At 44.3% G+C, this 16,014-nt stretch overlaps 1 protein-coding gene across 5 annotated transcripts in view; it reads left to right on the forward strand.

Annotated features, from left to right (window-relative positions):
• casz1 (castor zinc finger 1) overlaps positions 1–16,014 on the forward strand; it is a 76,902-nt gene that overhangs the window by 46,098 nt on the left and 14,790 nt on the right. For 3 of the 5 annotated variants that reach the window (XM_051949110.1, XM_051949108.1, XM_051949111.1), the window contains exons 3-8: positions 1,843–2,743; positions 4,788–4,853; positions 7,366–7,462; positions 9,939–10,103; positions 11,519–11,691; positions 12,167–13,032. In XM_051949110.1, coding sequence (XP_051805070.1) covers positions 1,843–2,743; positions 4,788–4,853; positions 7,366–7,462; positions 9,939–10,103; positions 11,519–11,691; positions 12,167–13,032 — 2,268 coding nt within the window. The remainder of the gene's footprint in view (positions 1–1,842; positions 2,744–4,787; positions 4,854–7,365; positions 7,463–9,938; positions 10,104–11,518; positions 11,692–12,166; positions 13,033–16,014) is intronic. The other 2 variants (XM_051949109.1, XM_051949112.1) reach the window with 1 other exon arrangement.

A 16,014-nucleotide genomic window follows, 5' to 3' on the forward strand; every position in this document is an offset into this window, starting at 1 on the left:
CTCTTTCATACTGATCCACTGAGCAGAGGAACAGCCCCAACGTGGTGAATGGAAATTTGGGGATTATTTTACATGCCACGCAAGGAGATGTGAAAAGCAGGGCACAGCGACTGATTTAGCAATAACTGAGAAATATGAGACAAGAGCAGAAATATTTGTGTATTAATTACCTCGCTGGTAGGTGGCGCTATCTGTGGCCAGCTCATATGTGCTCTGATAGTGAAAACAGCAATAAATTTTTTTTTTTTTTAAAAAGACTTTGGACTATATCCCTGTGGCTGTGCCAAGCTTGGGTCAAGATGGCCAAAGGTTTTACATGGCCCTGTTGAAATGTTCATCTGGTGCGTTGCTAGCATACCTGTGTTCTGGTTCCCTGCCGGGTTTGCAAAGTGACACAACAGGAGATTTGAGTTGGATCTGCAAACTGTTTGGAGAAAAGCTGCCACACTAGTCCGGCTTCTCTCTTTTTCTTTCTGTTTCTGTCTCCTCTTCTTTGCACAGCTTGATCCTTCCACTGCTTTCAGGCCAAATCATCTTTCCCTTTTCCCCACTCTCTGACCCCTTGCGCTAACCTGGATGAAAGTTAATGGGGCAGAATTAATCTCCACATAATGCAATTAAACTATACATTGACTATATTTCGTCTGTGTCCTTGGGGAAGTTGTCCAATTTAATGGACTCTTAAAATAAAAGTCATGTTTCAGTTCGCAAATGTGCGAAAAGAGGAAAGGATTAGTTCTTTTCGCTCCTGAAGGTGACACAATAATCATGTTGTTTTAAAATATCTGGCTTCATTGGGGGTTTTATGAAATGCACTTAACATGCCATAATTTCTCTGTAGATAGTACTTAAAATTTTGACATTTAATAACATAAAGCATCAGTCATCAAGTAAAAATGTGCAGTTAAAAGTGCTGATGGTGCTACTTCATTTCTAAAAAGCTGCATAAGCGGATTTTTTTGTCTAAAGTTTCCGCTCGTAGATTATTTGCCAGAAAAATGGTGGAGACCTCCTAATGTAAGATTTAAAACTATTATATGCATTATATTTATTTACGTACTAGCCTGAAGGCATATTTCCTTCTTAAATTAAGACAGAAATTAATTCTTTCATACAATCTCTTGCAGATTCTGCAGGACTCAGTTACAGTGCAACCAAAACAGGAAGAACATCACCTCAGACTGCTTGTTTGTAGACACATAAATGAGTCAACATTTACTGATGCTGTAGCTTGCACTGCAAAAGCGCCTTTCCTGTTGTCAAATTTAGTAAAGTTTTGAAAAAATGAGAATAATGGCAGTGCCTTATTCCGAAACCTTTAGCGTTCAGAAAGATAAATACTGCAGTCGATGCAATGAGTGATCTTATCTTACCAAAGCATAGCAGTATGTTTGCCTGACAGAATATTTTCTAGTCTTGCAAAACAAAGCTGCTTTATCAGATGTATCCTTTTGTAAATAACTTATTTTATGCCAAAAATTACAAGTAGTGTCATAGTAAAAAGTGTAGCAAACTATAAACTGCAGAACAAAAAGTGAAGCAACTGATAGACTGAGTGACCTGAATTAGATAAAGATTAAGATCAGTGTATCTGGAGCAAAGGTATGAGTTCAGTTTCACTACCCAAAATATATTAACAAAATCAATGCACATATATGCATGCTGTTTCAAATTAAAGCCGTTCCTTATAGTGGTGCCAAAAACACCAATAAAGGACTCTAAAATGTACTAACCTTTAAATTAAAATTTTCAGCTTCACTGGGAGCAACTTTTAAAGAACTAATCTGAAAGCATTGCTAAGAACGAATACGTAGAAGTTCTTTTCTCTGTTTCTTTGTGCAGGAGAAGCGTCGGCCCTGCGGGACTATGCAGCCAACACCATGAATGAGTTTTTGGGAATGTTTGGTTATGATGACCAGCAGGTAAGGGATGAGCTGACCAAGAAGATCAGCTTTGAGAAGCTCAAAGCCGCTACCTCAGACCCCTCATCCCTCAGCAGTGAGGAGGCCTCCCGGCGCGCCCGCTTCTCCAAGTACGAAGAGTACATTCGCAAGCTAAAAGCCGGCGAGACCCTACCTTGGCCCATGCATGCTTCCCCACCCAAACCGGACGACCTCAACTCCAAACTGGCCCAAGACAAGAGTGCTACCATGCTCCAGACCTCCGGGTGCTTGCCAGGGGCCGAGGCACAGATCTACCCCTCCAGCCTGGACCACAAACAGCCAGTAGCACCTCAGCTGGGTAATTCTCAGCCACCCAACCCCTCTCACATGCAGAACATGGCCTCCCGAGCCTCCAAGTATGACTTCTTTATTCGGAAGCTGAAGATGGGCGAGAGTTTACAGCAGCAGAACGGTAATGCCTACAAGCGACCCTCTAAGTACGACCTGGAGAACGTCAAGTTCCTGCACCTCTTCAAGCCCGGTGACGGCAACCCTGACATGGGCGGCGCCATCGCCTTTAAGACTGGCAAAGTGGGCCGTCCGTCGAAGTATGATGTCAGAACAATTCAGAAGCTAATGCCAGGAAACCCAGAGGTATCGCTGATGCCCAACGTCCTCGCAACGGCGCCAGGGAACCCTGGAGCTCCTGGTGTCCCCACTGCAGGTGCAGCTGGGGCCAGCATCGCCCCGGGGCTCACAATGGACCAGACAGGACACTTAAGTTTCAACGCCTCCGACTACCTGAAGTCCAGCTTTTCCAAGACAGACTCCATCACCACTGGCACCGTTTCCTCCGTTAAGTAAGTCTTCTCAGATATCGTCCCGTGATACGCGAAAGCCCTACACTTCTGCTAAAACTACACAATGCTGTTGATTTTTTGTTTTCAGATGTTTTTAATTTGCATAGAGGTATAAATAGAAAAAGATTTTTTTTTAAATTTTGGACAAGAATTGTGCAGAGTTCTTCATCTGATTAGAGTGCATTCAATTGGCAGATAGAAAAAAGTCTTGCAAAATAGCAAAAAGTCTTTGCTCTTGGAAATGGTTGTGGCTAATATGAATAGATGAGAAGAAAAACTAAATAGTCATGTTTTTAGTCATGAGCAAAAAGACATAAAGCTACAAACTGGAACATGATGGCACTATGGCCGATGCTAAACCTCTTACTAAGTAATCTGTGAACTAGGTTTTTAGATATCCACTTAGAAACCAGAATTACAGAGAGGCAAATGGTGCAAAAAAAATTCAAAAATCTCCTTTGCACCTTTAACAAAAGGTGATGATTTATCAAGAACCGTTGGACAAGAGATGACAGCATCTATCCAGTAGCTTTTCATCCACTTTCATCCACACATGCTGCATTTGCACCAAAGCAATACAGGCCTCTTTAAAAATCTGCTAGTAAATCACTTTACCCGTCATTGAAATTCCAATTTTAAGTTTACTGGTGGGTAGAAAAGATTCCGCGCTCACAGGTTTGTCTTCTGCACACTGATAGCCTCTCAGTGGAACCCCTTGGAGCTAATGTGAAGCTCACATACACTTAACTGCTACTGTGAGTCAGTTAGCCTAACGCAAAGGTAATTGCTACCTTCACAGCAGCCAACAGGAATGTAGTGTGAAATAGTGCATAGCGCCCAATAGATCCACGACATGATGAGTTGCGAAGGCGCATGAAGTGTTTACTCGCTGTAGCACTCCGTGGAGACTGATTTAGCACAGTCATCGCAAAGTGACTGACTTCTTTCGTTTGGCTAGGGTGTAACAACTCTCCCTTTAATTACTTTGGAGCCATGACTAACCTCCCAGCGAGTCACAGGGGCCGACTCAACACTGCCTGACGAGTGCACTTTAAAGGAAGCAAACGAGGGGTTTGGGGAGCTAACCTACAGTTGTGTGCACTACCAGTAGGAAACAGCTCCCAGAGTCTGTTTGATTGGTTTTGACCTTGTCTCTAGTTAGTCAAGACCTATCAAAGACACTGTTCAAGAGCCCTCAGGCACCTCTCCCTCAGGCTTTGGCCTTTGTCAGGTTGGGGCTCGGCGGAGCTGCAGTCTTGGCTAACTGACCCAGTCTGGTGCTTGTATACAGGGAGGAGATGGGGTGCTAGGGAGAATGTCTGGCAGCGCATCCTCCCCTCTGGGCCAGATTAACCTCAGGTCATCCCCCGTGTGGAGCTGCTCACATGGAGCTAAATGCCACTTGTGGAGAGGGAGCAAACAGGACTAATACTGTATTACGACTGTTATTCTGCAGGCAGTTGCCGTTGCCAGCTTCATGAAAAGCGACGCAGGTGACAAAAGGCAAACACCCTTCCCGGGCCGGCCTCTGTGATGTGATAAATTTCTCTTGGTTTCCTGTTTTGAAATGAATTTGTTTGAGCTGAAACCGGGTCGATTAGCTTGATCCAGCTAAAGCTGCAGAGTTGTCTTACATCTTTGTTTGAACTGAGTCCAGAGTGATCGGAGACAACTTGACATCAACATTAGAGCTGAGGCCCCTGGAGACTGTCAGAAAAGACCTTTTCAGAGCTTTTTCTCCACACCCCCATTATCCAGTTTTGCATATGAGCACTCTCCAAAATACCCCCATAAAAGATTAATGTCCTTTTGCGCCTGCATTTTGCCTTTCATTGGTTGGGAGACCATGCATCAAAGTGTGTGGCTTCCATCCTTGATTCATACGGCACATGAAAACGCTGTTGTGCCACAGGAAAATGTATATTGATAGTCCAAAGTTTGGGAGCGGCTTGTAAGTAAATATTGTGTCAGTTTGTTTTTATTAACAACAGGCAGCCCAACCTCACCATTAATCCTGTCTCTTTTGTGTTTGCTGTTGCATTAGGAATGGTCTGCCACCAGATAAACCCGCCAGCGATGACATCAACCTCTACCAGAAATATATTGCCAGGTATGCAAATCCCTCAATGTGCTGCACCGATGAAAAAAAGTGCACTCAAAACAGAGACAAACCTTTTTTCATTCACTGATGGTGCATTTTATTCCGTGTTCGATGGTAGGACGGTTTGTGAGTAAATTAATTAAGAAAAGACTCCAATTTATGTGCAAGTAGCAGGATGAAAGAGAAATGCTTGATGGTAGCTTACTGTAAATGGCTGAGTAAACGCTCACAGTGTGTGTACCACTAAAACATTAAGAGCACTGTAGATCTGGGTATTATTAGCCGTGACTCAGGCCGGGTTCCTCTTGAGTTCTGCTGTTTTGGTGATCTAAAAAATTCACACCAACCGAGACAAAAGCATCAGGGGGAGGCGAGGTATCCTTTTTTTCAGTGGACACAGAACAATGTCCCCCCGTTCTGGATTCATCTTGAGGCGACACTAGAAAGGTGATTATCACTTGTTTGTTTATTCTGTTTAAAAAGAAAGAAAAACAGCATTTGAAAAGCCAAAGTGGCTTTGGCGTTAATGATTACTTCTCCAAGCCATAACATGAAGGGCACAAATCAAAGCCTTGGCACTGACAGACACACACACACACACACACACATACGCACACGTCGTCTTCTGCACACACACACACACACACACACACACACACACGCACACAAAACCCCTTCCTTGGACTGATTACATTTTGCAAGAAGATTTAATTAAGGAATTTTTAATGAGGCTTCTGCTGGCACTGCCAAGAACTGTTTTGATATTTGCGCTGCATAATGCATAAAATTTGTCTAAACATCTCGGCAGTTGATGCACGGGGAGGTTGCAGATAAGCCCAGATACAGTTTCAATTTCCGTGTTGGGGTTGAGAAAAAAAAGAGAAAGGAAGAAGAGGAGGAGGAAAAAAATGGAAAAGGAGGGCTCATAAAAAGGGCAAATGTACCACCGAGAGGGGAGGTAGAAGTGGGGGAGGGCCCTATTTAGAGCCAGGGCTAATGAGTGCACGCTAATGCTAAAAGCCAGCTTTGTAAATACGTTTGTATCCAATCGAAGCAAAAAAAAAAGACCAGAAAAAAAGAAGTTGTTCATCTCTACAGTTTGATGTTTTAAAGAGCTTCCCTGGCAGTGTTTAGTTGCAGTTTTCACTCTTTAAATGCTTTCATGCACCCACCATTGCCTCGGCACTTTGATCTGTGTATCTCTATTGTAACTGGAGATGTGCTGCAATCTCTGTATCGTGGCGATATTAATATTTAATCTGCTGCTGAATAGCAGAGGCCCATTAGGCCCCCTGACGCGGCAAGTGGGAATTGTCCAGAGGCAAAGTGATACAGCTGGGCAATGAGCAGAGGGGTGGGCCATAGTCTCAGGGGGACGTTGGGGGAGTGGGGGGCTTTGTGTGTTAATCAGTGCGAATGTGCATGTCTGTGTGCGCCAAAGAACAGCATAGAAAAACATTAACAGTTGGGACATATGTTGGTTTTATTGTGCGCATATGTACTTCGACTTCTGCTCCGACTTTCCAAAAGAGCCGTCGGACCTTTTTCTAAAGCTCCGCCTCCGTCACCGTTCTCCAGACTTACTCACGCAGCCGACTTAAAAACAGTAGTGGATATGCTGTTCAATTAACTTAATGAACTCAGCAAAGTGATCTGTAAATGCAGCTCTGGGATAATCCGAACAAGGAGGAGGGGGAAAAAAAAAACGAAAGAGAGATGGAAAAAATATTACTTAGCCCCCTTTTCCCCCTCTCCTCTGCACTAGCAGATGGAGCTCTTGGCAGCAGCAGTGCAAATGTTTATTTGTGTGTTTTCACTGGTAATTGGAGGATTTTAACAGTCATCATCGTCAGGCTTATAATCACCACCATAAAAGTGGCTGTACTGTAGCAAGTAGCCGCCTTTTTTAAAAAAAAAAAACAGCACCAGACTAATACCTGGATCCTAATTCTGACAGATTTCTGATCCTTTGCCCCTCAGAGCAAACCTGTGGTTAACCTGAGAGAACTGAGCATTGATTTGACTCCAACAGCAATGAGAAATAAAGCAGTCGTGGGCTTCCCAATGATTTAGCGGCTGTGTGTGTGTGATGGGAAAGAGGTTTCAGTGTAATAAGTGTCTCTTACGGCTGCTTTGGAAATAAATGGAGATAATTTGGCTGAAATTGGTGTGACAGACTGGTAAATTGTCGCAACAGAGTGGAAAGCAGAAGTCAGTTTGAAGGTGCGAGTTGTGGAAGGTGAGAGCAGAGCAGACTAAAGCCTTTGAAAAGTCATTCATCTGTTTTATTTTGCTCCGTTTCTGCTATTTTAACTAATTCCTTCCGCTAATCCTTCCTGATTTGCTGTTGATCATATTTGAATGGCACCGACATCTTTCAGAGCTGCTTCATTATTCCGCTTTTTCATCCCGCTGATTGTTCCCCGTGCCACGAGCTCTGATGTGTTTCCAGCCTCTGAAGCGGCTAAATTCGCTGCTCCGTGTCGCTGTTAAAACTGTGACTTTTTTTCATTTTTCGTAGGTTCTCTGGAAGTCAACACTGTGGACACGTGCACTGTGCCTACCAGTACAGAGAGCACTATCACTGCATGGACCCTGAGTGTAACTACCAGGTGAGCGTGAGTACTTTATCACTTTTTTGAGCAAATACACATTGACATTTCTCCAGTTTGCCGATGGTTCACGGCTCGGAAAACAAGCACGTTTTAACCTCGCATTGTTTGACGCAAGGTGGGGTGATTTAAAGCTTCTTTTCTCAGGATACAATAAAAAGGATGTGGTGATCCCAAGATAGACAAATAAAATAATGTGTCATCTTTTCACTAGTGGTCACACCCAGTTAAAGTTAATGCAGATAAAAAAAACAATCTGTTGGTTAACCGAACAGGCTGTGGGTATTTACATCTGTTCGGTTTCTAGGCGTCTTAGGCCACAGTTGGTCTTTGACAGTTGGCCTTTTATTACAAAAGTTAATTGTAAGTATGCTTGAAATATAGCTCTTTTTTTAAAATCTATTTGTTCCCTTTTTTTCTAAAGACACTGCCACTGTAAGGGGCCTGCCTTTAATCCACTCTCACGTTATTAATCTTGCCTCGGTCCCTGGAGACGTCATGTATGGCACAGGAAGGAGGAAAAAAAAACCCAACACAAAGCAGATCACAATGCAGGCCTTGTGTTTGCTGTGGCATATGGCTAGGGAGAGTTAGACAAACACGGGTAGATTTGTCAAAGATGTAAAAATAAAATCCAGCTAGAGCGAGCTGTGTGTGTTTTTTTTTTCCTTCCCTTTTCTTCACAATTCTGTGAATTAAGCCATCTCCAGCTGTAATCTCCTGTCTGCTCCTGATCAGGAGAGATTACTGCTTGATAAATATTGTTTATGAGGTGAAAAGCATTACAGATCTAAGCTTTCATTTTCTGCATGAATCCCGCTTCACAGTCTGATGAGACACATTCTTGGAGGAATACAAAGGAAAATCATTTCATGTCATTATTTAGAGTGTTAGTTCAGGTTATCATGGCAATTTCCACGGTCAGGTCCACATTTCTCTGTTGCTTTCGCGTTGCGTGGAAACACAGATATGCTTTGGAAGCCGGCTCTCGGGATGTCAATACACTGAAAAAAACAGGCAGGCAGTGATGAGCAGCCCCTTTCAAAGCGATAACTCATGAAATGTTACATGACACACACTCCTGGAATATTATCCCACTGCCAGCCTCCGGGCGATTGGCTGAGTCTTAACATTCTCCTTTCATGGGCTTGTACATGAGGGAGAGTGTGCATCTTGCCACACTAGTGGGAATCCTAAAATAAATGTAGCAAGTGGCTCCCAACCTTCATCACCACTCAACTGAAAATGAGATCTTTTTCCCAGTCAGCTCTCTCCATGGCCTATTTTGGACGGCTTGATGGATCGAATGTACCATGACCGCAGTTCAACTTATCTTCCGGTCGTTCATCAACTATTACCGGAAAGCTCAAAGCGCAGAGATCTGTGTTTTAACAGCTTATTCAAAAAGAGACAAATCTGAAGCATGCATCAATGAGATTAAAAATCCTAATGAAGTGTGTGCTCCTACAGGAGTCTAACATCTCAGAAATATACAGTGGGAAACATTCCAAGAGCAGGGGAATGAACAGCTGTGTGAGATCTTAGCTTTTTACTTGTGCGCAAGTGGAACACATGACACAAAGCAATTACCCTACTTTGTACAGCAATTAGTTGCTTTTTAGAATAGTCCTTTCTGATGTTTTTCCCTCAACTGGAGATAAATATGGATTGAAGACAGAACTGTCTCATTGATTTAAGCTTCTCCTGTTACAGTTTCTGTAACATCAGCTTAAACCCAATTACAGCAGATTTGGTTGCTGCAGGTCTCTGTGGAGTGACTTTTCTGTTTCCCCTTCCTGACTCCCGGGTGTGGGAGGGATTTTTTTTATTTATTTAGCTGGTAATTTTAGAAGGCGGGCCTCTTAGCATATTCACTCATCATTACAGGCGAAACCTGCACCAAAAGCGAGTGTTAATGCTTTAATTAAAAACGGAATCATATCTCAGCGAATTGAAAGGGAATCTGTTTTTTGGTTGACTTGTTTGTTTGTTTGTTTCTGTTGTCTTCTGTTTTCCCCTGTGCATGTCTGAGAAACCATCTGCATGGAACATAATTTTTCCAGAGCAAAAAAACATCAGAACTGTGATCTTGCATGTCAATTGAGTCATCTTAATTCAAAAAATACATTTTGCTGGAAGGGAAAAAAATGGAGAGCAGGGGCGTATAGGGAACATACTTCATGTTCCATGTGGAAGCCTCTTCTCCTGCAGCTCCCCGAGTCCCCGAGCCTCTGGTGCTGCATTTGGATAGGACACAACTTTGAGATATGCAAAGTAAATCAATAACTACAGAACGAGTCATCTTTAAAGGCATACTGGTGCTCTCCATTGCAGTGTGTACATCCCTCCCCAACTGCCAACTGGCTCCCGCATGTTGCAGCTGCTGCTTCTACAGAGATAAAGTGACTTGTTGCTGATTCTGTGAGTGGTTTAAATAAACACCAACCTGTTGCCGTACATTTTCCCCCTCCCCTTTTTGCAGAGGTTTACCAGTAAGCAGGATGTAATCAGGCACTACAACATGCACAAGAAGAGGGACAACTCCCTGCAGCATGGCTTCATGCGGTTCAGCCCTCTGGACGACTGCAGCGTCTACTACCATGGCTGCCACCTCAATGGAAAAAGCACCCATTACCACTGCATGCAGGTACATTATACAGTTCCTCCTCCACCCACACACAGAGCAGCAATAAACCCACTAACCTGTACAGTAGGAGTGCATGCAGGCACATGCACACACACATGGAAACATCTGTGACATTGTTTTGTTTAAAAAAGGATAAGACGGGTAAAAAAGCTGTTTTATTACGGCCCGATGTAAATTATACCCGAATCTGGCAAATCAGGTCACACACAAGACAAACACGACTTCAGGATGTTGACACGGTTTACCCTACATATATGAAATGGAATCAGTTCGACACTTTTTCCATTTAAACAAAAGTGTCTTTAAAGAGCAGTTTGGCACAAAGCAAATGAGGGGAAAAAAGGAAACTGAAAAACAGTTGAATACATGTGAGGCCGCTCGTGCTTCTCCCCACCTCTCCACTCTCTCACTCCTTAATTGGCATGGATAAAATTCAGTTAGGTGTTTATATAAACTACACATTTTTCATCTTTTAGTACCAAGCAGCCAGTTGAAGATTATTCCCCCTTCTGGATTTGTTTAATTTTTTACATCTGCTTATTTTCAACGTGTCATACTGCCGAGAGCTTTCTCGCTGGCGGGGCAGCGGCGCAGCGGAGGATGGCTTGAGATATATTCTTTTTTAAACCCCTCTAACAGCGTAATTGTTATTAGGACATTTCAGCCCTTGTTTTAACAGTCCCTGAGAACCTGCAGATGTTGGCATGGGCTCTCTTGATTTAGGGGGATAAAAAACAGAGTGGCATTTTTTTCATTGTTTGACTCAATATGGAGAAGTTGCCCGGTTTGCGCGGGTGAAAAGTGCCACGGTTGATATACAATTGCTGCTTTTAATTCAAACATTACCTGTTTTTTTCCCCCTCTTTGTTGGCTCTGAGGGCGCCTGTGTACAACATTTTAAACTAAAGACAGTCATCTTACTCTGGTCTGCTTTCCTCTGCTCCCCCCTCTGAATTCTGTTCTCAGAGTTACAGTAAGTTTGTGATGACTCCACTCCACACTTCAAATATGAATTTCATTTTCTTAAAGGCTGCTTTGCCAGGAAAGCACTGTAGTTTCTGTAGCTTTCTGTGGCCACTGCCTCTTTCAGTCACTTTTTTTTTCTCTTTTATTTTTCCAATTGTCACAATGGCAAGATTGTTTCCAGTTCCTCGGTTTGACATGAAACTCGTAGTGCTCTGCAGTGCATTACCACAAATTAAATTGTGAATGCAAGAAAACAACATTCTTCTACTCATTTCTAGGCCACTAGCATTTTCTCAACCACAATAGGCGTCCGTTCTCTATAGCTTGTACAGTATATCGGATCTAAAGCACAGGTTTTTTTCAAGCCATGTTCTCAAACTGAAACTCACATGCATGCCTGTGGACCCAGATCTTGCTTTCAGTTGCCACGTTTCGTCTCTGCTCTGTAGGTGGGATGCAGCAAGGTGTACACCAGCACCTCAGATGTCATGACCCATGAGAACTTCCATAAAAAGAACGCTCAGCTGATCAACGATGGCTTCCAGAGATTTCGCGCCACTGAGGACTGTGGAACAGTCGGGTGTCAGTTCTATGGGCAGAAGACTACACACTTCCACTGCAGGTAAATAGACCTAATGTTGTGGAAATTCCTCCACAGAATCGTTTTACATCGATAAAACCTACCTTTTTTAACATTAGTATTATGATAATGTGGTGTGACTCAATCGCCGTAGTAGAACTTTACATGAAAACAGAAAATTTGCATTAGAAAAAAGGACTATAAGCACAGTATTTTAAAGTAAATACTTGATAGTCACTACAGTCTTGTACCAGAAGTAAAAATCACAACTTAAAACTTAACATTAGTAATTTTGAACATCACAGAATCAGTCAAAAAATAAATGTGTATAAAAATAAGCAAATGAGCGAGTATCCTGCTGGCAAAGGTTGCTCATGGTGCAGACTCCGTTATAATTCCTCCATTGTGAAGTATTTGAATCATGAAGACCTTCTTTATACTTAGGTACTGAGGAGGCTTTGTAACACAGAATCATCCCTAATCATATTTTGTCTTGTTATTTTCCGTTCGTTTTCAGGCGCCCAGGCTGCACATTCACTTTCAAGAACAAGTGTGACATTGAGAAGCACAAGAGCTACCACATAAAGGATGATGCCTACGCCAAAGATGGCTTCAAGAAGTTCTACAAGTACGAGGAATGCAAGTACGAGGGCTGCGTGTACAGCAAGGCCACCAACCACTTCCACTGTATCCGCTCCGGCTGCGGCTTCACCTTTACCTCCACCAGCCAGATGACCTCCCACAAACGCAAACACGAGCGCCGGCACATCCGCTCCTCCGGCGTCATGGGCCTCCCCTCCACCTTCCTGGCGCCCAAGGACGAGCCGGAGGAGTCGAGCAACGACGACCTGATGGACTTCTCCACGATCAGCAGCAAGAACTCCAGCCTGAGTGCCTCGCCTACGACCCAGCAGTCCACCACTGTACCGCACCTGTTGGCCACGCCCACCACCGCAGTCTCCTCCTCCACGTCGGGCCACAACCTCAAGCTCACCCCCTCGCTGCCCAGTGCAGGCCAGCGTATGTCCAGCCTGCTGTCTCAGGCGCTGCCCAGCAACATGCCGGTGGCCCTCGCTCTGTCCAACAGCGCCCTGGCCACCTCCAACCCGTTCTTCCCCCTCATGCCCAGGCTGCCTCTCCAGCCGCCCGCACCAGCCGCCAGCCTGATTTCAGCCGTGTCTTCTGGGGCCCACTCCATGCCCACCGACTCACTGACCCAAGGCTGCTCCACGGTGGGGGCAGACGGAGCCATGGCGTCCACCCCGACCTCCTTTGCCACCTCCTCCATCATGGAGAAGATCTCGGCAAGCAAAGGTCTGATATCACCCATGATGGCCAGACTGGCGGCTGCTGCCCTGAAGCCCTCCAACAACCCAGACGCAGGTCAGACACAGTTTGCATATTTGCATAGAAACTAGGTCATATTTTATTTCAAATATATAAAGTGTTTCCTTACCAGCTAAAGGTTATCTTTGCTTGGTTTTCTTCCTCATTCTGGTCAGAATGAGACAAAAGTATCAAAACACATGACAAATAATAACCTTTTGAACTGCGCCATAACCAAAGATTATATTCTACATGCGTACGAACAGCTACATCCTTTTTTCGGTTTGGACAGAGCAGAGAAAGTGCACTCAGAGGTCATTTCTGTAACTATCCCACAGCGTAGAGGCAGACAGAAAAACCGTCGCTTTCAGGCTTAAAGGGACATACCGGAGGCACGGTCCTCTGCCCGGGGCTTGTTATTGTGTTGATCGTTTGTTAGATACCCACAATCCATTTGGAGATAAATGCGCTGACAGGGGAGAGTAGAGCCTGTAAAAGTCTCTTATGATGTTCGGAGTGGGGGCTCCTGGGGCTTGTGTTGAACATGTTTCCTCATCATTGGTCTCTTATCTCTGTCTGCGCCCGTTCCAAGCAAATGGAGGTGGAATGAAATTAAGTTCAGAAATTGCAAGAACAAAAAAAAAAAATGTTTTTTTCCCCCTCTTTTCGTATCCTCTATGCAAACTGATAAAAAAACAGAAATCACTCAGGCAGAAATGACTCAATGCACCAGAGCTAAGAAACAGGCTGTTTTTTTTGTGCTGATACAAGAACTCAGACACACTTGCATGCATCAGCAAAGACACACTTTTTGAGTTTCTAGAAACCTTCTGTTTCCACAAAAACATGTCAATATCTATTTAGCATAAACATAATTCCCATAAATTTTGGAGGTAATTGGCCCGTCTATGTTTATCATATTTCTCTAAACAAAGCCTCAGAAAATGAAAATGAAGCTAAAGTATTCAATTTATAATGCATTGCACAGCACAGTCTTGCAGTGGGGTCTTTTCTGCGTTGAGCCTGAGCAGGTGGGGTGTGGATTTTAAATGGGACGGCTCCGGATGTTGGGACAGGGAAGGATTAGAATTCCTGGTGGTGCTCCTGGAGCAGGACAGGCCCTGGGAGGGAGCTGGGGCAGCTGCTCCGGGGAGCCGAGCTGAGCCCAGGCTGTCAGGCTGAGCTCCACCTCTGGGCTTCCAGCAGGTAGTCTGAACGTTGGGAAGGCCCCCACTGAGGGTGGGGCCTCCACAGATGGTGTCTTCACCACCCCTTTTTCTCTGTGGCTTATTCAAAGGGTACATCTCAGATCTCTTTGCTGGAAAACACAAATGGTTTGAAATAAGCTCCCCCTGTCTCGGTCACAGACATTTTCGTAAATGTTCAGCGCACACACAGGATGGCGGGGTTAGCTGTGGTTTTGTTTCTCATATTTGCTTCATAAAATGTGCGAACAGGACATTTGGGGCTAAAATGAGGAGGAAGTGGTTTCTGCTTCTCTGTCAAAAAGGTGTGAGAAAAGTCACTGTGTTTGTGGCTATTTTTCACAGTGTTTATTTTTTCACCGGGTTGTGAAACTTAGCTTCTTTTGCGGTGAATTCTGCATTTTTCCTGTTTCTGCCTTTCGTGTTTTCTCAGTACTTTTTTTTTTTGTATTAATGTTCCGCTCTAATTTACCCCTAAGTGTTTTTCCCAGAGATTCAAGCATCTGAAGGGTTTACTAATTAGACACACAGTACAAATGATCTTTCACAAGCTCTGTATCTTATCCGGAGTAATTACATGGTGGTACATTATTCCTGGATAATTTCCAGAAAGAAGCTGCTTTGAGTCAAACTCATTTGTTCTCCCTCCTTGGGAAAGTGGGTAGAAAAAAATGATTTCATGATGTGCATCTGAATAAGATAGTTTTGCACTATAATCCACGTTAAACAGTCAACTTATCCTCTGATTTAGCGAAGGAGTGCTTTGCTCGGCTCGGCGATCATGTGTGGATCATACAGCGAGTGGCTGCTTTTGATATAATGTGCTCTCATTTCGTCTGAGAGTTGATTTAATTGTCAATGACAAGGCAGGATTTGTCTGGCTACTTAATTTTGGGTATACTCTTATCAAGTTGGAGGGGGGGGGGCTGGACTTGGACTTGGTAAGCGTTCAGTGACCTCAAACCAGACGCAAAATTGTTTGACTGCTGTTTTCCTTTAGCCCTCCCCCTGCCCCACCCCCAGCCCCTCCAACCTCAGCCATTGTCAAACTGAACTGACACTGACACTTCCACATCTCCTAGCTTTCAGCTGACAAGGCCCAAGACTGGCTTTTCCACTCCTATTCTGCCTGATATGTCTCTGGGTCATCTTGTGGCAAGGGGGGAACTCTGCTTGGTTTCCCCCCTTACGTAGGCTGGTCTTGTTTTCTCCCTTGCAAGGAAAAAAAAACGAGAGAGAGAGAATCCTCACCAGGCTGAGGGCCAAGGGCACACACTTGGTTGCCCATGACCTTGCCTGTCACTATCCCTCAGCACCAGCCCTGATTCCTAAACAATAGATTTCTCACCAAAGCAATCAGTGCTGCTGGTAGGCTCCGGTTTTAGTGTCTCGGAGGCTACGGGGCCCTCACCCCTCCCACTCACATATATATATTTTTTAAATAAACCACCACTTATTGTCAACGAAAAGCGGCTTTCTCTGTATAGCCCCAGGACAAATTAATATTTCAATCCCGTGGGATTCGCAGAAGGGGGGCAGAATTCACCTTCCTGTCAGCACTTTTACCTCAGGTCATCCCCTGGTGTTTATTTATTTCAATCCGGGGCTCCTGTCCTCACTCACTGAATACCTATTTGGAGGAGAATGTGATCGAGAGGTCACGCTATTTGAACCAATCTGATTGGCTGTCAGCTCCAATCTGACCGACATAGCACCCCGGTTCCTTGTGGGTACGCTCAGTGGCATTGGCTGCCGCCCGTTGTCAGGCCAACAAGGAGCCTGGGAAGGTGGGAAGGGAGGGGGGTGGCCAATCTGAGACTGCCACTTTCCCTCA

This window comes from Acanthochromis polyacanthus, chromosome 6, assembly GCF_021347895.1.
Source record: "Acanthochromis polyacanthus isolate Apoly-LR-REF ecotype Palm Island chromosome 6, KAUST_Apoly_ChrSc, whole genome shotgun sequence".
Taxonomy (NCBI): domain Eukaryota; kingdom Metazoa; phylum Chordata; class Actinopteri; family Pomacentridae; genus Acanthochromis; species Acanthochromis polyacanthus.